Source organism: Ahaetulla prasina, chromosome 1, assembly GCF_028640845.1.
Source record: "Ahaetulla prasina isolate Xishuangbanna chromosome 1, ASM2864084v1, whole genome shotgun sequence".
Classification (NCBI taxonomy): Eukaryota; Metazoa; Chordata; class Lepidosauria; order Squamata; family Colubridae; genus Ahaetulla; species Ahaetulla prasina.
This window is the reverse complement of record NC_080539.1, coordinates 299319409-299343081: the sequence shown is the minus strand read 5'-3', so window position 1 is coordinate 299343081 and position 23673 is coordinate 299319409. Positions and strand designations below refer to the sequence as shown.

General features: G+C 41.2%; 1 protein-coding gene across 2 annotated transcripts; it reads left to right on the top strand.

Moving 5' to 3' along the window:
* Positions 1 to 6791: 6791 nt before the first annotated feature.
* ZFP36L1 (ZFP36 ring finger protein like 1) lies at positions 6792 to 11829 on the top strand. Of its 2 annotated transcripts, none has more exons than XM_058161904.1 (2): positions 6792 to 7138; positions 9230 to 11829. In XM_058161904.1, the coding sequence occupies exons 1-2, from the start codon at positions 7082 to 7084 to the stop codon at positions 10184 to 10186; spliced, it is 1014 nt and encodes a 337-aa protein (XP_058017887.1). In that variant the 5' UTR covers positions 6792 to 7081; the 3' UTR covers positions 10187 to 11829. The 2 variants fall into 2 exon arrangements, with proteins under 2 accessions (XP_058017887.1, XP_058017888.1); XM_058161905.1 differs by lacking the exon at positions 6792 to 7138 and adding an exon at positions 8275 to 8421.
* Positions 11830 to 23673: the final 11844 nt, after the last annotated feature.

Genomic DNA, 23673 nt, shown 5'->3' with positions numbered 1-23673 from the left:
CTTTAGTTTTTCTTTCTTTGTTTATTCTTTCAAAACACCTCTGCAGTTTCCGTCACTATCTTCCTGTAACCACTGTAACCTGTTTCAGTTTGGTTATACAACTTGTCAGACCATCAATTTCTTCAGTTATTATCATTGCCCTTCCAACTCTGCCCTCCACAGTATTTACCCTTTGAATTTAAAATTCTTTATATTTATATAAATATACTGTATAAAGTATTATGTAAAATAAACAAGCTGTTAAATGCTACACCTGCACTTTCCATTATCAGGCAACAGAAGCCAACAAGGCTTCATTTGGATTATGAAAACAGAATTCTGCAAACTCCAAAATGTTGGCTCAGAGCATAAGAACTGGGAAACATTTAATGTCAGTTTTCCTAAGTGATTGTTACTGGTATCAGTTAGGTGGCCATTTATTTATTTCATTTATATGTTCACTGCATACAAACAGCCTAAATCTTTACACCTGGGTTTTCCTGCTGCTGTAATGAATATACGTTAAGCCTATGCAATTCTTCTGTCCGGAGTTCTTCAGAATGTGCAAAAACACGTACAAAGAATCCGTTTCCAAACTGTTAAAGAAGGCCTTATCTTAAGAGTCTCATGTGGTTGCTTCGGAAGCTGCTTCCAGCTGCGTAATACATGTGTACTCATGCACAGCCACTCAGCTCTCCCTTTTTTCTCAGCATGCAGAAAACACCCAGGGGCAGCTTCTGAAACAGCCACACGGTCCTGAAAAAGAGGTCCCCGAGTTCTCTCTGCATGCTGGGAAAAAATGAAGCTGTACGTGCACATACATGCACAGACTGCTGAAAAGAGCTTCCAACCGAAAGAAGCCTTGGAAAAAAACGTGGTCACTTTATTAATCTGAAGAGATGCTTCATATGCATTCCTGCATGTTCCAAGCCAGTCTGTTGAAGGGCTTGCGTTTATCATTTGTACCTTATGTATTTTATCCAAATGATATGTAATTTTATTTTCTATACAATTTGCCTCCTAGAAATTTAGACAAATATATCATGCAATCATGAAAAATTATCACAATTTATTGCTGGAGGGGTGTGTGGGAGCCAAGTCTTATGGCTTGCCTACAGGCATTTTTCTAAACACTATGGCATAAAGAAAAATGTTAAGAAGAGTTTGTGGTTGCTTAGTATGCTATTGAAAGTCTTTTCAAAATTTTTGCCTTTTACATTTGTTTGATAAAAGCTCCCATAATTCCCAGCTACAGCTTCCAGCTTCTGAGAAATTGGTGACTCCTCTTACAATCAGCTGGCTTAAGAATCATTTGTTATGAAGTCATCTAATCTGTTCTTCTTTGAGATATTTTTGTATTATTCACAGGTGTTAAGTCAACAGAATTACAGCACATGGTTTTTCTATAAAGATTCTTCCAAAAATGACCAGGTTGACTCAGTACCTCCTGACATATTCGTAATGCTTGACTCACAGAAACGTAGCAACATAAGAGAAATGGGCACTTTCCAGAGATACAGGATGCCTGAAACATGAACATTTAAAGTCTCATTGGCATCCTTCAGTCTCAAAAGACTATGGCATTGTGCTCTGGAAAGAGATCCTAGTGTGACTAAAAAGGCCAATTCGAGAGTGGCAACTTCCTTCCACACTGAGGGCAGATACATTCTGTCCCCTGCCCAGCCCCCAGATTTTGCTGGTTCTGGGACTGCCTCTTTGCCTCAGCCTGCCGAACAATGTCTCTTTGAATTGGAGAATGCCATACTTTACTTTAGCCTCCAAGCAGGGCCTCTTGCAGATATCCTTATATCACAGTTGTGGTCTCCCCGAGGTGCTTTCCCTGCACTAATTCTCCATACAGATCTTTTGGAATCCGACCATCAGCCATTCTCACGACATGCCCAAGCCAGCGTAGACGTCGCTGTTTCAGTAGTATATACATACTAGAAATTCCAGCACATTCCAAGACTGCGCTATTTGGAAGTTTGTCCTGCCAGGTGATGCCAGATACGTCGGAGACAGCGCATATAAAAGGTGTTCAACTTTTTCTCCTGCCATGCGTAAAGGGTCCAAGACTCACTGCAGTACAAGAGTGTGCTCACTCTTTAAAATCTAGTGAAAATCTAATCAGGCTGTATGCATCAGGTAGTTTCTCTCTCCTTTGCATCATGCTGAATGAACAGATATTGACTGGTTAAATAGAAGTTGAAATCCAGAGAAGTGTTCTTTCTTCCCAAATTATAAGCCATCCCCAAATAGTGTATTTTTCTTGGGGATGTCCTTCCAGCTCCATTAATTCTGAACCTTTTTCAATTAAGCTTCGATTTGACAATGTCCTTCTTTGTCATTACTGTGCTCAGGACTTCCAAACACCAAACAGAACCAAAGTTTTTCATAACTACCTTTTTCCGTGGTTTAGTTAAGTGAGTCTTCAAATGACCCAGCACATTCCTTTATACAAAATGCAAGAGCAAAAGCCCTGCTACAAACATTATCTTGGAAGAAATTCCTCAGGACCATCTCTGTTATTTTACTCAAGTTAGCAGGAAATATCTGCTGTATATATTACTAAGTAATCAGAGGCAGGACACTTACACAAATTATTATTATTATTATTATTATTTATTATATTTGTATACCGCCCATCTCCCGAAAGACTCAGTTCACAGACAAAAAACAACAGAAAACATATAATAGATAAAAAACAGCTAAAGAATAGATAGTTAAATTCAATTGATGCTCTAATACCTCTTGTCCCCCAAATTCATAGGCACCTGCAGATTTGGGGGCATGGAAAACAAAAAAATGAATTTAATCCATCAAAAGGTACTCAAAAGGCAAAACCAATAATTTTATATCATCCTGTTCTGTAGTGGTTGCTCTACCCCTATATACAACACTTCTCCACCTTATGGACACACATGGAAGTTTTCTATATCAGTATTAGGGTAACTATAAGCCTCTGCCCCAGGATGTAGCTTCAACTTTTACAGAACTTTCGAGCTATACACTATCTTTTTTCTGCCAATTCTTTTATTATTCTTGGGGAAAAAATTTTCTATGATCAATGGATATTCATATTGCACACTGTCATCTTTACACTTTCACCTCTGCAGGCAAATTCCTGGCCTGGAAAGGCCTCCTGTGTTTAATGGCTGAACCTCCTCTAACTAAACTTTTCAGCTCTACATATTATTTTCTTGGGAACTCTTCAGAAACTCCACTCCTGTTGCTTTTGTAGTTGGGCTTCTGGGCTGGGACAGAGATAATTCATTGAAGCAGCTGATCATATTTTTTTACTAGTACCTCCACTATGAGACCTGAGTATTGCAGAAATATTTTCGTTTAGTTTAAAAAAATTCCTTGTTTACTCCAGCATGGCATATTGTAACTCCTGGACTTTCTTCTAAGGAAGCTTGTTTCATTAAATTTAGCATTTTGCACACACAATTAAAGTTTAAATGGTTTTTTTGAAGTTAAGGTCATTGGAAATGCTTTATCACTTTTGTGATATAAGATTCATAATATGGAGATTCCACTGGATTCTGGCTCATCAAATATTTAGGAATGCCACACACTAAGAAGAGCCAGTTTGGTGCATGGTAGTGGTTAAGACATCAGGTTAAAATGTGGGAGACCATGAGCTCTAGTCCTGCCTTAGGCAGAAAACCAGCTGGGTAATCCTGGGCAAGTCATACTCTCTCAGTCCTAATGTCTTTAACACTGTAAGCCATCCAGTCACTTCGTGGATAAGATGGGCGGCAAATAAATTAAAACATGGGTTGTGATAAATTACCAAATCAGTTTTTAAATATATAATCCAAGCAAAAATTTTAGAAGACATCACTTCCACTACTGAAATTATTTTCTCGAGATTTCTTAGAAACCATTCAAATTAGACCCAAGTAACAGAAATTAAAAATCTTACTGAACTGGTTCAGGTATCTCTAGAGCCTGTTTACTCTTGCAAATAACTATTCTCGTGGGCCAACTACTGATGAAACCTAATATAGTCAAGCCTATTTCATATTTGTTACAAACCGCAAGCTTTATACCCAGGTCTATTGCTCCTATGCCAAAGTCATGCTTGCTCTATCCAAGTCACAATTTGTTCTACAACTGAGATAGCTATACAGCTGTTGTTATTGTACAACCACAGTACCAACCCTTTTGTGACAACATTTACACTGCTGGGTATTATCATGTAGATACCAATAGTGCTTACTTCTGCATGAATGCTGTGAAGCTATGAACACTACTTAAGTGCTCCTGTGGGGGGCCACCAAGTAGTATCAAGTAGCTGAGGAAGGGGCTTGCAGAAGTGTTCATTTGTTGCCAGACTGAAACAAACAGGGAGGAAATCGGAAGATGTATTTGATGACATTCCTGTCTTCATAGAATTGACATTTAACAGAATTCATGCTTTCTTGAAAGTTTATCACGTTTTAGAAATCAGTGCAAAGGAACATTCTTACACAGAAGCAAGAGCCACTACATTCCGAGGGTGTATTTCTGAGCAAGCTTCTGTTTTTGTTAAGGTCTTCAAACAGAAATATTGTATCTGGACTGTAAAACTTTGGACAGCTGTATTTTCTGTATTTCTTCACAGCTACTTCTCATCTGGATTTTTACAGCTCAGGCATGATATATATTTCGAGGGTTGGGCTACAAGGTTTAACTTTTCAATCAAGTTTTTGTTCTAGAAAATACACTTTTTTTCTTTACCAATGCTGTAAAGCCAAACATTTCAGCATCGCTGGTTCTGCTCATTTTCCAGTCACCAAAATAAGTCTGGCATCAGCTCTCCATTAGGCATCAGTACATTCCAAAAGGGAGGGATCACTTCCAGTTTCTTTCTCATTTTCTGTAAATCTTTATTTGAAGGGTTTCCCTCAGCACAGAGTTAAATTCAGGGACCAGGTTGTCCTGCACCTGTTGAATAGTGTAAATATTCTCCAACAACAAAAACTATAAAAGTTAAATCATGTTCTTGCCAAACGGGGGACTGAAATTCGCAAAGGCTGACATCCTCTTTAAATTAACCAGTAAAAAGCAACCCATATTTTGAGACACTGAAATGTCTCCCCCTGCACTTATACACTTGAGATAGAAAAGGAGAACGCTGCGGAGGGAGGGAAGGAAAAAAAGGCAACGCCTAAGTATGTATCGAGGCAGTCGAATTAAAATCAAAGGAGAGATGCAAGCCGGCCTAAGGCGGGAAGCTTTTGGGCGATGGAAAATGGAGATATAGCCTGCATTATGTAGAGATGCTTCAGACATATCCGGGAGAGGGGGCGGAGAGAGGAAACCAAAATGGTGCGCTCGAGAGCGAGCGCGAAAATGCGGCTAGCAAGTGGCCTCATTACGCAGCGATGGAAACTGCACTCACGGCGCCGCGTTTCCTAACAGGCCCGAGAGCTCTGAAGTGTTGTGCCGCAATCGTCTCTGGAGGTGAGGCTTCAGTTGCGAGGTCACATGGAAAGAGGAAGGAAATATTACCAGCTCCGCTTCGGTCCACCACCCAGCCCTTTCTTCCACAACTTAAAAGACTGAGGGGGAACGAATTCAAGTCGACAAACGTCCTTCCCCTCCCAGATGCAAATCGCGGTGTCAGTCACGTTCCGATGCATGTGTCCCTTCCCCAGCTCGAATCGCGCCAAAAGTTAAGGAACAAAACTGGACTCGGTGGGGAAAACTATCCGACATAATACTCAACTAAAAAAAGGAGGACGGAAGGCCAGAGATAAAAATGCAACCACTGGAAAGTCTGCTATTCAAATGAACACGAAAGCACTTAAAAAAAAAAAGTAAGCGCCCTTTGCAGAAAAGCACGTTAGCAATGTGGCAATAGAAGAATCTCTGTAAAAACTTCAGGGGAGGGGGACACACACACACAAACGCCACAAGTCATTTTCCAGCGGGAATTTAGACAAAATGGTTCGTGGAATTTTCTCGAAATCTTTCCTCCCAAACTTGACTGCAGTATTTTACAACACACAAACGCTGTAAAAAAAAGTCTGGGGCCAGACTTTTTAAAAATTAACTTCTATTAATAAAAAAAAGTTAAGTTGCGGGGGGGGTGTCTCGATTGAACTTTTAAAATCTAGTGGCTTCTCATACCATGATCGGCGCGAAAAACTCTTGCGAGTTCCTTATTTTTACGTTCTTGAGCCTATCGAGATTTATGAAGACCTCCCTCCATCCTTGCTTTGACCACAACCTACTTCAGAGTAAACGCGTTTATAAACTAAGCGCGCGCAGCCGGCACCCATTCCTGCGCTGCTTACTCGGAAGCAAGTCCGGGGGGGGGATTCAGCTAGCCTTGGCTCCCTTAAGAGATCCAGCACCCCCGCCTTCGAGATGACTTGCACTGTATCGATCCGGCAGTCACAAAAAACAAACAAACCCAAATCCTCTCAGCGGCGGGAGTGGGCGAGGGAGGGGGGAACACCCCGAGGAAAGTGAAAGAGCCCAAACTTTGCCTGAGCCGCCGCGCGCGCTCACAAGCCCGAAGGAACCCTGTAAAACTTCTCAAGGAAACAATCGATCCCGCCTTAAGTGGAGGAGGAGGGGAGCCGCCGCATTGGGTGCAGCGAATAGCGTCACATGTTACATTCAAGTCCCGACAAAAGAGGCTTAACTAGCCCTTCCTTCGCCGCCTAATTAGAGGTAACTTGTACAAACACTACTCTCTTCAAAACTTTTCCCCCCAAATTTAAAACAAGAGCTTCGAGGCCCTCCCCTTCCTTTCTTTCTTTCCACCCCCACCCCCTTTCCACACCCCCCAGGGCTTTTGGTAGGTTTGACCCCACTGGGTGATCCCCTCTTCCTTCGTCGTCGAGCTCCCTCCGCCTCTCTCATTTAAATGAAGTTAGAACTCCTCCCACGGCGTAAGAGCTGAAACTTTATAAATCGAGCTTTTTGGTAAGTTCTTCTGGAAGGAACGAGAAAGGGGAATTGTTGGAGCTGGAGGGGGCAAAAGGGAGTCCGTCCCAGGAAAACTGGAGGCTGTGCCTTTACAACACTGAATCATTTTGTTTTTCTGTTAAAAGAGTTACTCCAATTTTTTTTTTCATTCCTCTTTCTACTACGGTGGTTGAAGATGTCTACAGCCCTCGTGTCTCCAACAATCTTCGACTTGAGTGAAGTTTTATGCAAAGTAAGTTAACCTCCCACATTATCTTCTAAAACTTTAAATAAAAGCTTTTGTTCAGATTGCTTCGGGAGAGTAAGCAGGGTTTCTTTCGTTATACATCTTAATGCCCTCGTGCCTTTTCCCCCCCCTCCAAATTCAAGAGTTTTTTTTAAAAAAAGTTGGGAGGGGACGTTAAAAAAACGGCATAGGATGTTATGTTTGGCCTTAATAACCGCTCCGAGAGCTGAGAAGTTACTTGGGAAAGTTGTCTAGTGAGCCCCAAATCTTAGTTGAATTGCTGGAGCGCTAAGCTTTTCTGTGGGTGGGTGGGGAAGTGTTTTACACTTTGGGTAGTTTTGCTTTGTTTTGCTCGACTCTCAATTTCAAGAATTTATTTGGAGATTTAAAAAACTGGACCTCTCCTAAGATTTTTCAGTAACTTCGTCCCCCCCCCCCTTTTTTTTTTTTTTTGAATCAAGTTTGGAATGGTTGCGCCATTCACCAGCAAAGTTTGGAAAAGTTTTTCCATTTTAGAAGGAAAAAAACGTTGCATTGTTAAACTGTGTGCGAAGCAGCAGATTTTGGTGGAAGCGTCCCCCTCATCCTAAATTCGGTACTTTTGGGATTAAGGCGTGTTTCCTCTCGCCCCCCCCCCCGCTTCCCCCTTTCCTCCCCATGTGATGGAATGCAACAAAGCCTTTTGCAACCCTTTGCAGCCCATTTGTGCTCGTGTTGTGGGATTCATGGGGGTCGTTTTGTGTCCTGCTTTGGAAAAGTTTGCTGGGATTACTTACTCGGCTGCACACCACGTTTGTTCGGGGTGGAGAAAGATGGCTGTTGCCACGAATTTCCCGCAAGCTTGGGGCGCCGCTGCTTCACGCTTACGGTCTTGGCTTGTTGGAAAGGGAACTCGAGCCGTGCGTGATGGGCGACGGGAGGTGGTGGTGTGGGGAGGGAGGGAGGTTCTGGCTTTCAGGCTTTTGCAAAATACCGTTTACAGGCTAGTCACCCCGCCCCCTCCCGCCTCCCCGGTTTCTGCCTTGCTTACTTAGCTCGCTTTTTCTGCAGTTTGCTTTTCTTATCTCTCAGCCCACTCATGTGGCTACGTTTTTCTCGTTCTCGCTAGCTTATCTTTGTTTAGCCGAAGTCGCTGGGTGTATGCATTTCTTAAGTTTGTGAAGAGTTGTTGATTGCTTTTAGTGCGTAAGGCAGTGGGAAGAAAAGCCAGTGACTTCCTCAATTTTTGAGAAACGGATTCCACAACTTGGGCTTCTGAGTCCTTTGCTGTTGCTAACCGCTTGCAAAAAGTGAGCGCGTGGGAGTTGTTCTGCATTTGGTTTCCCTCTTTTTTGCTAAATGTTTATCATATAAACACAAAATCAGTTTGGAAATGAAGTGTTTTAGGTTGAGACCACATGTACCTAAACTAAAAGTTGCTTGAATTTTTTAAAGATCCCTCTGTTATGGTCAAAAAACTTAACTGGAAAGGAATTTTTAGAGATATGAAGTCATGTATGAATCACATGAAATGTAATTTCTTTGCACAAAGTGAGATGGCACAATGATACTAATTGAGAAATTCTAACTATCATCTATCCCAAAGCTCACATCTTATAAGAATCTTGCATAGGCTCTCTCACCAAAAATTAAATGTTAGGTCTCTGGAAAAATCTGGTTTTTTCTCTAGAGGTTTGGGGAGGAATTGTGTTCAAATGAGGTTCAGCTCTTGTGCATAAATTAAGGAAGTCTACAGCTAGTATTCAGGAAAAGTACTATGGTATAATGGTCAGATTATGGCTGATACTTCTTCCTGTTGTATGGTGATACACCTTTGTGTAGGACAAATCAAAATGCATTTCATTGATAGAGTAAATATGAACCTGTGGGAAAGCCATTGAAAATCTGAGGCGTTTGCTACTTCATGGCTTGTGATTAGTGGTGTGTGCTTCCTACAGTTTGACCTGTCTGGTACAGAAGAGAGCTTTAGTCATTTTACTGTTGGCAAATCAGTTGTGCAGCTGTGGAAAACAGGTAGTAGAATTGTCAGGTTTAAGGGCATAAACAAGTCAAGCTGAAAGCTGGATTGCTGACTGCTTTTTTACTTCCTCCTTCCAGAGTAACAAGATGCTGAATTACGGCCCCTCTGCTGCTGGAGGGTGTCTTTTGGACAGGAAGGCGGTAGGAACTCCGGCTGGCGGGGGTTTCCCCAGGAGGCATTCTGTCACCCTGCCCAATTCTAAGTTCCATCAGACCCATCTCCTAAATGGCCTTAAAGGAGAGCCAGGCCCAGCCTTGGGGCCCAGGGAGAACCGCTTTCGAGACCGCTCCTTCTCCGAAGGTGGAGAGCGCCTGCTTCAGCAAAAGCAGCCTGGTGGGCAAGTCAACTCAAGCCGCTACAAGACGGAGCTCTGCCGCCCGTTTGAGGAGAATGGGACCTGCAAATACGGAGACAAGTGCCAGTTTGCTCACGGCATCCATGAGCTGCGAAGTTTGACCCGCCATCCCAAGTACAAGACGGAGCTCTGTCGCACTTTCCATACCATTGGCTTCTGCCCTTATGGGCCTCGCTGTCATTTCATCCACAATGCTGAAGAGCGCCGGGCTGTAGCTGGTGGCGGTCGAGAGCCTATGATTGCTGAAAGACCCCGCCTCCAACACAGTTTCAGCTTTGCTGGCTTCCCAAGTGCTATTGCTGCCAATGGGCTGCTGGACAGCCCCACCTCAATAACCCCTCCGCCCATCATAAGTGCTGATGACCTCCTGGGTTCTCCTACTCTGCCTGACTGTGCCAGCAATCCATTCACCTTCTCCAGCCAGGAGCTGACCAATCTCTTTGCTCCTAGTATGGGGATGCAGGTGCCTGGGGGGGGCTCACCCACTGCTTTCCTTCTTAGACCCATGTCTGAGTCCCCAAATATGTTTGACTCTCCTCCGAGTCCACAGGGCTCCCTCTCTGACCAGGAAGGTTATCTGAGCAGCTCTAGCAGCAGCCACAGTGGCTCGGATTCGCCTATCCTGGACACCTCAAGACGTCTTCCCATCTTCAGCAGACTGTCCATCTCTGATGAATAATCTGGTATTGCCTTTTGGCCTCTTCCCACATGTATTACAATGTTAAGCTTGTAGCCCCCTCCCTCTCCTAAATCTCCCTTAGCATCTGGGTTTGATGTTAACTCCGAGGTTGTCCACCTGCCTAGAGTCCAGACACTGGCTGAAACCGCAAGTGCCAAATTACAAAAAAAAGTGATAACGTTTACAAGTGTAGTGCCTTTTAATATGTTCACTGTGACTATATTACCTCTCCAGCTGCAGAGGGCACCAGCAGCATCTATAGAGCTCTGCATTTCCAGATGTTCAGGAGGAATATCTACAACTAACAACTCCTGTCACGAGCAGTAGTTCAGATGTGGAAACCTCTTCCCTTTGTCTTCCCTTCCTTTGCCTGTGTTCAGTAGACACATGGCAGGTGGACATCGGTTAACATCCATCCCCTTCCACATTTTATAAAGGCTTGTTGCCTGAATCAACTCAGGTCAGCCAGAAGAACAGCTGAGAATGGACAGTTCACTCTAACATGCGTGGGACTTGGTAAATGGAGAGTTAAGCCAGATGGACATTGAGCGACTTGCTTTTGGTGCTACAGGTTCTCCGCATGTACATGTGACATCTTCACAAAAAGTGGGGAGGGGGAGGGGTATCTAACGGTGTTCATTCCACACATGCAAGTTCAGTGTAAACAAAGTTCCAGTAGTCATAGCTTTAATGGTTTTGCTCTAGAGTACAATAGACCTATCCATAGAGCACTCACGCCAAGCTTTTTATTTTATTTTTTCCCTGGGTTTTTAATTTTGTATAACTTCAGAAATTGGAGAGCAAATTTTGCTTGTCACTGCACAACAATATAAAGCTTATTTAACTTATCAAAACGTATTTATTGCTGAAACCTATGCTTTTTTGTTAATTTTGTTCATATTTATCTGGATGATGAATTCATAGAATATATTCTTTTATGTTTAAATTATGATCTTCCATATTAATCTTAAGATTGTGAAGTCTTTTTCTTTTCCCCCTCCCCCACAGTTTAATATATTATACTACAATGACATTTTTGTAACTTTACACTTTTTTGGTTATTTTATTTTTAAAAAATGAAAATTTAATTTAAAAAATGCAACAACTGTGTTCGGATTATTTATTTTAGATCGTTCCCCTTTTTGTGTCAGACTGCAAATTGAGTTTCATGTGCTTCTTTGACTATGCCCAACAAGGCCTCTCCCAGGTGGAGTGAAATTCTGCCCATACTGATGTCATTGGAGAATTTTGTCAAGTGACTTCAGTAGAATGCGAATTTCACTGCTGGCCTCTAGAATGTATAAGCATAAGCTGTGCTGTGAGACGATGAAAAGGAAGATATTTGCTTCCTTTTTTTGTAAGTATTTAAAGGAAAAAAAATTACCCTTTGGTTTCAAGTGCCTGTCTAAAGACATTCCAAATGTAGTTTGTCTTTGCATTTCTGTATTCCAAGAATGGAGTGTTTCCTCTTTTAAAGGTAAACATTACTGGCACAAAGAACACATTGAATGTAATTTTTCCCATTACTGTTCACTACATTGCTTTTTCTTTCCTTTTTTCCTTTGTGTGAGTTTATTTAAGAGAATCTTTTGTAACGACTGTTTGCAGTTTAAATCAATAAATCCCAAGTGTTTTTTCAAGAATTGACAGTGAAACTGGTTTTACTTGCAAAAAAAGGTAAAAGGAAGCTCCTGAGAATGAGATACTACTTTGCCAAATCCTCTTAACATCAGATTTCCACAAGTTTTGAAGAAAGCTGATGTCCCAAACATCTATATGAAAATAAGCCAAGCTAATGTTGGTTTTTACTTCCGTTTGTAGAAAAACACTATTTTAACATAGCAAATTATTTAATACCTAAAATAATTTGTAACTCAGCAAATGGGATTCCTCTTTCAAAGCAAATTATATCAGGTGAGAAAATGCAGAAGATGTACTTTAAGGGCCAGATAGTTTCTCTCCAATGGAAAAGATTGGCTTGCTTCCTAATCCAAACCTTATCTCATGCTTCCAGGAATTGTTGATAGTATGTCACTCTTAATTTGCTTTCTTCCCGAACCAAATCCCCCATAACCTCAGACTCATCCCCAATTTTTATTTTTCTATTTTGCCAAATTGAATGACTATATACACACTCCGGATGAAAAATTATCCTAAATATTTAAGGAAATCTCCTCCTCCCGATAAAACTTATTTACATGGGCATACATATTTCTAAATAATGGTGTTCTGGTATTTATTATTTCCAGTTGTACAGTGCAATGGCACAGTCCTCATCCAAAAGAAGAAAGAAAAAGGAAAGCTTCAAAACTTAAAAGAGAACATTAGGCTGATTGCTTGTGCACTCAACTGTCTTAGAAATGTAGAAGAGGCTGTTGCTTGCTGATTTTCATTCAGGAACTTGGCCTATCTAAGCACTAAAAACTAACCAGTTTTTCCCCCAATACAACATAGGTTGGGATAAATGTGAGCTTCCATAGCTGAACATGGTTTTGAACTTCGGGGTTCCCCAGTCCTCACCCAACACTTTATATATTAAAGTGCAGCCTTTAACCTTATGCTGTTTCTGGTGGATAGGAGTTCTGAGAGTTCTTTACACCTCGGCTGCAGGCCTTTGTTACTATGGCTCCATCAGAATCCTGTTACCTTCAATATGCAGATGAAGCAGGAAAAGAAAACAAATAAGACATGCAATGTTCATGTTTCATAAAATAATTGGTATTTTTTTTTAAAAAAAGTTCATCTAAAAATGAAACAATAGTTCTGATCTGATAAAAGTATTTGCTATAATAAGCCCCTTTAAAAATCTAGGCTGCATAGTTCCTTCTGATAATTAAGCCTCTAACAGTAGAACTGAATGCATTTGGTCATGTACTCCACCCCCTAGTCATCTATCTACTTCACTTGAATGTGAACTAACTTAAGGGCACTCTGATGTAGGATGGATCAAGATCTACGGTATTGGATTTGGACCAGTTGTGCATTTCCCCGTTCCACATGCTCATATGTGGGCTGATACCTGGTGGGAGAACATCTGCAATTTGTTTCTAGATACATCGTCGATCAGAAAGGTCAGCGGTTTGAATCCCTAGTATAGGTCTGTGTGAGCAGGGGGTTGGACTAGATGACCTCCAAGGTCCCTTCCAACTCTTACTGTTACATTAACACAATAATGGGATGAAGTATCTCATGATACAGTATTTTCAAAAAATTGACCAACAAATCCATCTATTAGCGGCCTTGCAGTTCAACTTTTGCAATCCAGATTCCACCAGGAAAGAAAAAATCTGGTGTAGGCTTTGCCACAAATATTAAAAAGACCAGCTCAGAAAGAACTGTAGTACTGGGGAGTTAATGTGATGGTGCAGAGATGAACAGGAGGAGATGTGCTATGTGAATAATTTAGAACAGCTGAAGGAAGTGGAAAACAAATGTATAAATAACAGGTAAGGATGACCTGTAGGCCATGAATGTATCATTGAATTATTATGCGTTAGGTAAAGAAGTAATGTGTGAGCTGTGACTCCCACAATGGTTGCGATATATGGCCTGACAGAAGCAGCCATTTCTCATCTGGTATTGCCCAAGAACGTTGAAATTTCAATTTCTAGACTTTCCAATTATCATATAAGGTGAAGGCCAATGTATTTGGTGACCCACTCTAGAAAGGGATTATTTAAGAGTTGAGAAGTACCTAAACAGCTAACTGAATCTCCTTTGGCTTCAGAAAGAATGCTTAAGTGGGTGTGGCAAACAAACCTTTTATGAAGAAATTCTATAAGGGCTCTTTCAGGAGGAAAAGAGGGATATATATATGTCTTGTAAGTAAATAGGTTTACAGTAATACCATTTATGTGGCAAGGAGGTAAAATCAATTCTGAGTTAAGCTTTTATCAAGCTTACTGGCAAGGTGCAAGTAACCAATACGACCATACCTTTCAGAAATAATACAGGACAGATGAGAACATGTGGCATAAAAGCTACAATACAAATTGTAACAGGCCATAGTATGGTTTTCCAGAAAGAAATGATATGAATAATATGTTTAGCTTGTGACAGAAGGGCAGCTTGGGAAATCTGTTACTACAGGTAGCCTCGATTTACAACAGTTCATTTGGTGATCATTCAAAGTTACAACATCACTTACGACCATTTTTCATACTTACGACCATTGCAGCAACCTTTTGGTCACTTGATCAAACTGTGGACACTTGGCATTTATGATGATTGCAGTGTCCTGGGGTCACCTTTTGCGACCTTCTGACAAGCAAATTTAATGGGTAAACCAGACTCATTTAACAACCGTATTACTAACTTAACAGTTGCAATGATTAACAACTGCTGCAAGAGACGTCATAAAACGGGGCAAAACTCACTTAACAAATGTCTTGTTTAGCAACATACATTTTGGTCTTGATTGCAATCGTAAGTCGAGGACTACAACTTTATATATTGGTTTCAGCACTCAGTTGAAATAAAAATTGGGCATAGAAGAAAGGTACAAAGTATACACTTATTTATTCATTTTCTACACCACCTGACTCCCAATGACAGAATTTAAATCTGCTTGTGTTTCAATCCCTTACTAGAAGTTTCAGGCCTCAGGATGAAAAAGTAAGCTAATGCCTTTACTTAAAACTTCTCCTTCAAGTCATTTCTAAAGGAAATGATGAGATAACAAAAGCATGTGGACTGTTTGCAACACATTAACCTGCCACAGGGGTGTCAAACTCACGTCGTCACATCGTCACATGACATATTGTGACTTATCCCTTTTTCTAAAATGGGGGTGGAGCACGTGACACATCCGGCCCACGGGCCACGAGTTTGACACCCCGATCTACCAGAGCAGTTTCTTTTGCTCCTGCATTTGACTCCTTTTTTAAAAAAATCTACAACATTGTTGTGCTTGAGTGATGAGTATGCTTTACAAGAACATATTTTTTTTTAAATGAAGGTTGTGCTTTAGTAATTACTAAAGCACAACCTTCATTAGATATGAGATGGGCAGCAAATAAAATTTCATACATAATAATACTGCACCAAATTGAGTAGGAAACAACTTCTTGTTTAGCTTCCCTGCAGAAAACTTTTTTTAAACTGCCATCTTGTAAAGATAATTTGACTGCAGTATATTCACATGCAAGGAGAATCTGTTAAGCTAGAACAGAAAAAGACTCATTCGACTATTATCCTATAGAGCTTTAGTCCAGGAAGAACACAAACTGTCACCATTTGTCTGAAATGTATAGGGCAGTGATGGCTAACTTTTTCTGGACCGAATGCCCAAAGCACACCCCACTCCCCCCACGTATGCACGGCAGAGACCCAAAGACCAGCTGGTGGGAGGTGAACGGGCATGCGCAGCAGAACTGAACTGGGGTGACGGCTTACATGCCATCAGAGAGGGTGTTATGTGCCACCTCTGGCACATGTGCCATAGGTTCGCCATCATGGGTATAGACTCTCCTTCCTGAGCAGGAAGTTGGACTAGAAGACCTCCAAGGTCCCAACTCTGTTATTCTATTCTATCGTTGGAAATCCGTGGCATGACTTTGGCCAGCCTTAGTGTTTTATAATTTGCTGCTGGCTGTTTTTAAAAAATGGATATAGCCATGACATGCAAGTTGAAGCTGGACTTTTCTGTTGTTAGGTTTTGTTTTGGGTTTTGTGGAAAGGTGGGGGAGGGTGTTGACCTGTTTTCTATTATTTTTTTCTATATCTTTTGGCCGAAAACAATTGCTAAACCTAATTTTGTCCTGTTGTATAGGCTTTTTGTATGCTTCTTTTTTCAAAATGTAGGAGGCCTTGTTTTCAATTGGTACTGCTGTCAGTGAGAAGAAGTTCTAAAAGGCTCAGAAACCATGTTTAGGAGTTACAGAGTGCCCTACCCTCTCCTAAATGAATATTGATGAAGGAAAATAGGGTTCTTGATTTATACTCTTTCCACTAAACTAAAGAGACTAGGAAGGAAGCCACTGCAGTGTTTAAATACCACCAAGGTGATTATGGAACACAATTCTGCAACAACAGAGGAAACAGGACTGTGGGTCAGTTGCTTTCAGACACAATGTGGTTTATTACATTTCCTCATAGTTATAACAGAATTTCTATTTGCTCTCCCTATTTTATAAGCTAGCCTGGGCTGCACTGAATTGATTGCACTGCAAATGTTTTGAATACCACTGTTCCATCTGCATATTTTCCCCCCATCTTTTGACACTTAAATTTTTAGGACCTGTCAGAGACCTGGAAAAAGTTTCCTTTAGGATTAAGGCTTTATAAGAATGGTGAGGCACAGAAGAGCTTTTGCTCCTTTAATGGCTGCCAGAAATTAATCTTTAAAAAAAATAGTTTCCTTTTGTTTCCACTACCCTCGCCCTCTTGCTCAATACGCAGAAGTGAAACCTCCACTTAACTGCCTCCAGATTTTTCAACTGTCTTCAACATCTGGCTACTATCTTCAGAAAAGTCTTGAGGACCAGAGGGTACCATCTGGCATTTCCTTACTTTGCTTAAATGCTGGGAAAATAATTGGAACAGCTCAAGTCAATTAAAGCAAACATGGAAATCTATCAAAATCTCTAGGTATCAAGAGGATTGATTGTAGATACTTTATGATAAACATTCTCTGGTTTGTTTTTTCCTATGCAAGGTTTAATTGTATGTGTAATACATTGGCAGCCTCATTCCGCATTCTTCAGCAATGATGCAAGAGTAGTCACGATTACTTCGTACTGGGAACTTAAAAGCTAGTCAAAGCTCAAGGGTTTTTTTGCTGCTGGGCTGCCTGCATTTACCCCAAGCGTGCTTTGCCCTTCAGCTACACTACCACCAAACGAACAAGATACAAATCAAAGCTTTGCTAGCATTTCTTTTTCACAACCAACCATTTGTTCTACTTCTAGGAGGGAATTGAACAGGTCTGTGCATACTGTTTCTAATTCATGTTGCTCCACCTTTCTATGTGTTTCCTAGCCTTTGAGTACTGTTGAAGTCTTTGGAGAAAGGCAGGTGAAAGCAAGCCCCTCTCAACATTGGTTAAGTGCCAAAAGGTACGCAATGACTCAGCAGCAGGCCTAGGAATAGCAGTTCTGTCCACTGCTCTGCTATATCCCTCCTCCGTGACATCCGGCGTCATCTCATCAACAGGAAATATTTCTTCTGAACGTTCTGGATGATTAGAATGAATAAATACTGAAGCTGATTCACCGAGCAATGCTATAAAACTGAGGCCCTTGAAACAGTGAGCATATACACATACAGTTTCTGGAGGAGGAAGGGGAATAAAGGAAATACCAGCTATCAAAGCTTTGTTTGCTTTAAGGAGCCCATGTAAGCAGATGGAAGTTAGTTAGTCATTTTCAGCCATGGGGGGTGGGTAGAAGCATACTTTATTTGTATTAAGCAACAGGGCTCTTATTATGCTAAAGTTTGCCTCTGAAAAACAGTTGAACTCTGCACATAGAGTTGGTAGTGCCAACCATCTGAAAGGCATTGCACTTACTTTCTATTAATGCAGTAGACTACAGCTATGTTTAGTAGACCAGGGAACCATAAAGTAAGTGTGTGAGCAACGAGGTGGAATTATGCATTCATTGTAGGTTGTTTAGATCAGGGGTCTCCAACCTTGGTCATTTTAAGACTTGTGGACTTCAACTCCCAGAGCTTTGCTGGCTGAGGAATTCTAGGAGTTGAAATCCACAAGTCTTAAAGTGACCAAGGTTGGAGACCCCTGGTCTAGATAACTAATTCTGTCTCAAGCCCTCATCTCTCTGTGATGATATACTACAAAGAAGCATTATAGCATGATCCAAAGGTTGCTGAGGTGTAGCAATATATCCCAACACTAAAGTTTGTTATGGGAGGCCCATCATGCAAATAACAATTCCAGGACAATTAATAAGAAAGAAGCAATCATTATAAGACAATGTAAATTAAAATGTAAGAAACCTTATATTTTATTTTATCTGAAAAGTTGGGCAGATAAAGTAGGATTTGGGCAGATAAAGTAGGATTGCCTTAGTGCCAAAAGTAGTAAGTCATCAATCAACCTTTCTGGGAAGAGAATTCAACAGCTGTGATGCCCCACAGCGAAGATTCTGGCAGCTCCTGCTGAAGATCTTAATATATGGATAGATCAGAGGGAGACCTTATTTAAGTATTAAATATTTAATTACTTTATACTGTAATCAAGAGCCATGGTGGCTCAGTGATTAGAATGCAGTATTGCTGGCTAACTACCGACTGCCAGTAGTTCGATCCTGAACGGCTCAAGATTGACTCAACCTTCCATCCTGAGGTCAGTCAAATTAGGACCCAAATTGTTGGGGGCAATAATGCTGACTCTGCAAACCACTCAGAGAATGCTGTAAAGCAGGGGTCTCCAACCTTGGTCCCTTTAAGACTTGTGGACTTCAACTCCCAGAGTTCCTCAGCCAGCTTTGCTGGCTGAGGGACTCTGGGAGTTGAAGTCCACAAGTCTTAAAGGAACCAAGGTTGGAGACCCCTGCCGTAAAGCACTATGGAATGGTACATAAGTCTTAAGTGCTATTGCTACTGATACCATTTATTTTCCTGATTGACACTCTATAAAAATGGACGGTACGGTGCCCATTGATGTTATTGTACTGGTGAAACCTCCTTGACACCTACCAAGTTTCCTGCCTACCCAATATTTTTAAAACATTATTGTCAAAGAGCTAGTATACTTCCAAGTGCCAATCTCCAGCATCATTCTTTGTCTTGTAAGGCATTTTTGGAAAATATATACAGAGTCTGCTATAGTTGTTGTTTGGCATTGCCATCCAACTAGCATCTCCTTTAGAAGATTCCTGTTGTTGTTCTTGGTCATTTTAGGCAAGAACAATCCAAGTCTGGCTTATATTGAATCTGGAAAACATGGAAGTCCCAAATCATACCTTATCCAATACTTTACAATTTCTGAACTTCCTTTTACAAGGGGGCTTACAGCGAAGGAATTGCCAAACAAAGTACTTTACCCAAGTCCTTGGGAAAGCTCTACTCCTATCACTTTCCAGCAATACAAAGCAATCCCAATAGCTGCACAAATATAGCCCCTTATATTTGTTTCCTTGGTGTTGTATCATTGCACTAATACTGACTGACAATTTCTAGCAACTCTATATTTTACATGTATGAAACAGCTGCCGCTGACCAAGAACTTCCATACCACCTCAGACCAAATTCATGCACAAAACACCATATTCAGCTGAAGGAATTTCCATGTATAAGGAACCCTGTTTACATGTTGTCGATATGGACCGAAACCCAGTTGTCTGCTGACTTCACTCAAAATATCTCAATAACACAAGAAGCAATCTTCTACATTTAGCACGAGGCTGGGGATCTCATAGAGTACTCAAGTCTGTCATAGCTTAATTAGTACCATGCGTTGTCTCTCCCCCTCCTAGTACAGGTGTGAATAGAACAACATGGTTGGAGATTGTAATCTCTCCAGTCTGCTGTTGCTTACCTCATCTTTCTTTACATATATTTGGGTTCTGCAGAGGTATACCACAAGCTTATTGCTATGCCTTGCACTTTGTAGCCTTTGCAACGACCCTTGTTTATCATTTGCCTTCTCTGTACGGTGTCACGCATCTGCATCTGCCAACTGCTTCACGGTGCATGAAAGCATAATTTGTTTAGCAAGCTACTTATTGACCCGATGGTATATTCTCATTGCAAGCAACTTGCGATAAGCCTGAAAGCAGACACCAATTTCTCTCATTTCAAATTCATGTTGATTCTGCCTAGCCTGAATATGGATGATAAACAAGCAACAGCAGGAGCTTTCTTGAGATGTTGTAATCTGAAGAAGATAGATGAGAAAAGGAATAAGAACTGTAAGAGAGGAGACAAATGTAGCTACACTGGGGAAGGATGTCCTACATAAGTTCGGATCTACATATTGTATCTATCTCTGCTTCAGCGTCAAGGTGAGGCATGCCACCACATGGTGCAAACCTTGGCTTGTTGTAGCATGCTCTGTTCCCACAGATTAACCTCACCTATACAGCACAGAATCACAAGGCCCCCACCCATCCCCAAACGCCACACAGAACTGTATGTTCTCCTGAGTGTTTTTAACCACATACTTCCTCTAACAGTTTTATTTTTTTTCTGCACTGGAGCTGAGGCTTGACTGGTGGTAGAGGGCGTGGAGTTTGTGGCATTGACTAAACCTACCACTTCTTCATGCAGATTGCTGTTTCAGCAGTCAGACAGCTACTGTTGTTATTGGTTTTCTTCTTTAGCCCAGCTGCCCCAGAACAAATCTTTCCTGTAGCTGATAAGAGGCATACCAGACAAAACCAAAGGCTCTGTAACCCGTTGTCTTATCCTTCCGTGTGGCTAATGAGAGGAAGACTGCTGACATTCAGAAAAATGTCTTACTTGGGTAATGGAAAGGGGAAAGAAAACGATTATTTAGCTTGAGGAAGAAAATAATACGTTATGCAAAGTTTATTACAGTTAATTACACCTTTACAGTTTTCCTACAGCCAACTGGATTGAGATTGTCAGATGACCTAAAATATAAGAACCGTGCTGCCTGTGTCATAAGATGTTAAAGCCTCTTCTATAAATAATTAAATGAACTAGGGGTACTAATGTTAATAGTAGGTTGACTAATGTCCATAAGCACCTTAGTTCCATAAACAGAACACTCAAATAGCAAACCCACTTAAATTTGTAATAACTTCAGTTATTTAAGCTTTTTTTCAGTATGGCTATTCTTTAGCTCCATGAAATGTGTATACTTTGCCTTTCCCACAAAGAGAACCATATATCTTGGAAGTCCATCTAACTGAGGTACTAAAGCTGAGGCCCATAAGGTTTGAGAACCAATCATTTCACATTTCAGAACCAGATGGTTTGGCTCTGATTTCTAAAATGGTATTATGATACCATTTTAGATAGGGTATTATGAGCCATGGTGGTGCAGTAGTTAGAACGCACGACTGCAGGCTACTTCTGCTGATCACTGGCTGCCAGCAGTTTGGAAATTCGGGTCTCACCGGTTCAAGATTGACTCATCCTTCCATCCTTCCGCAGTAGGTAAAATGAGGACCCAGATTGTTGGGGGCAATATGCTGACTCTGTAAACCGGTTAGAGAGGGATGTAAAGCACTGTGAAGCAGTATATAAATCTAAGTACTATTGCTATTGCTATGATACCACATTTAAATCATGCTCTGAGAATTCAGTAATCTGAAAAGTATAAATGGAGAATAGCTACATAATATAATCCGTATTGATGTTAATTCTTTCAGTAAAATTAATTGGAGTTTGTTTATATTAAATCAATTTATATGTCTGTCCATCTCAAAGATATGACTCTGGGAATCATATAACATGTTAAAAATGATTTTTAAAAAGCAGTACCAGTGAAACATAAAACATCTACAATAGGTACTAAGAATAAATAATCAGCAGGACTATGACAATACGCAAGCCACCTAACCTCATAACTTTCATGCTGTGGAACATATCCAGGTCTTCATTGCTTTGTAGGGTCAGGGCCACTGTAATGTTGTGGGGGGAGATTATGGTGTTCCAGTGTTCAGGAATTGTGCAAGACAGGTCCCATTAGGTGGCACTCCTTAATTCACTCCAGAAGTGAATCTCTCCTATTGGAGCTAGTGGGATGAATAGAAACAACCAGAGAACACCTGAAAATAAGCTGGCCCTATGACAAGTTTTATAAGTGACAATCAGCACTTTGAAGTATAGAGAGCTGGTGCACTCATGGAGCAGAAGTGACAGTGCGTACTGAGGTGCATCTATAATTTTGTCCGTGTCACCACATTCTGGATGGGTTGCAGCCCCCAGGTGATCTCTAAAAGCAGCCCAAGGTAGAGCGTATTGCAATAATCCACTCAGGAGATAAAACATGAGTGACAATGAGTAGTGCCCCCCAATTCAGGAATGGGCACAACTGAGACACAAAATAAATTTCTGCAAAAGTCCTCCTGGCCACAGCTGTCACTTACTTTTCAAATAGGAGCCATAAACCTAGGAAGATCTGTCTCACCCCAATGGGGCTGGCCTACCCCGCTCGTGCCAGCAGAGGGGGCATACCGTGGATCAGCCAAGGAATTTTGGCTGGCAGGATCCAGGAGAAGCGCCTTCTCTAAAGCAACTCCTGCCCTCTGGAACATCTTGCCCCTTGAGAGGACATGAGGAGGGCTCCCATCCTCCTGATGTTTTGTAAGAGCCTTAAGACTTGGCTCTGCCAGATGGCTTGGGTACCCACCGAGGGAGCTTCTTACTGGAGGTGGTTGACTAATTAAAAGTCAACCCTACACTTCCTCTATGTGCCCGGCTCTCTTCTTTGCCATCTTGTGCCCATGATTTTATCTGTTAATGTTTTTATCCACTGTGTTTTTATAATGGCTGATTTTAAAGTTTAATGCAACTTTATCCACTAGATCAGGGGTCCTCAACCTCTGAGCCTTGGACCAGCATGGCCACCCAGGAACCAGGCTACGCAAGCAAGCGAAGCCCCATCCATGCACATGTGAGATCCAAGCAGGGCACAAAACCACGTGCCCCCCAGCCCACAGGGAAAAAACCCCATGCAACTTATCCCTGGCGCCCTCATATATGCTTCCCGTTCATTACTGAATGAGTTTGTATAGTTTCTGCATGTAAGAACATCAGAAGAACCCTGATGGATCACATCAAAACTTCTCTAATTACAGTGGAAGAAGCTGGAGGAAATGACAAATAAGTGAAGATAAAGGAAATCACTGCTTATTAACCAAAGTACATGGGGGATGCACAATCTTCTCTCTCACAAAGTCTTGGATGTGACCTCTAGACTTGTGCACCTCACTATTAATGTTAACCCAAAGGTCAGAAATAATGATAATAAAAAACCTTTTAAGAGCTGCAGAACAGGCAAAGCACAATATCTCTTAGAAATGAGGGAGAAGCAGCCAGAAGTATTATATATTGCTCTCCTCTATAGATTCTCCTCTCACTATGCAGTGGACAATATATTCACAGCCTTAAAGTAGCAGGTCTCTTTTCTGATGATTGTAGACTTTTGAAGAATGTAGCATAAAAATGCCCAGGCAAACATCAACTCTGCCTAAAAGAAAACCTATCAGGTAATTCTTTTCATTAACTAATTCACAAAACCTTTTTTGTGACTAAGTGACGAAGCAAAGCCCAAGTGCTAAATTAAATGGGTGTGTGTGTGTTGCTGAGCCTGCTTAATTTACTTTACATACTCATAACTGATTATACTAGCTGGGATGACGGGAAGTAATGTGAATAGTGGAAAAAGTATCATTATGCATTGAGAGTTACAGGGAAAGATGGCTTTACTATTGATTGTGTGTGTGTGTGTTGTGTAGTTTGGCTCTAAAAGTATGTTTATGCCGAACTGCCTTAATTAACCCAAGTTTATCATTTCATCCACACTATAGAAATACTGTCCCCAGTTTTGAAATAAG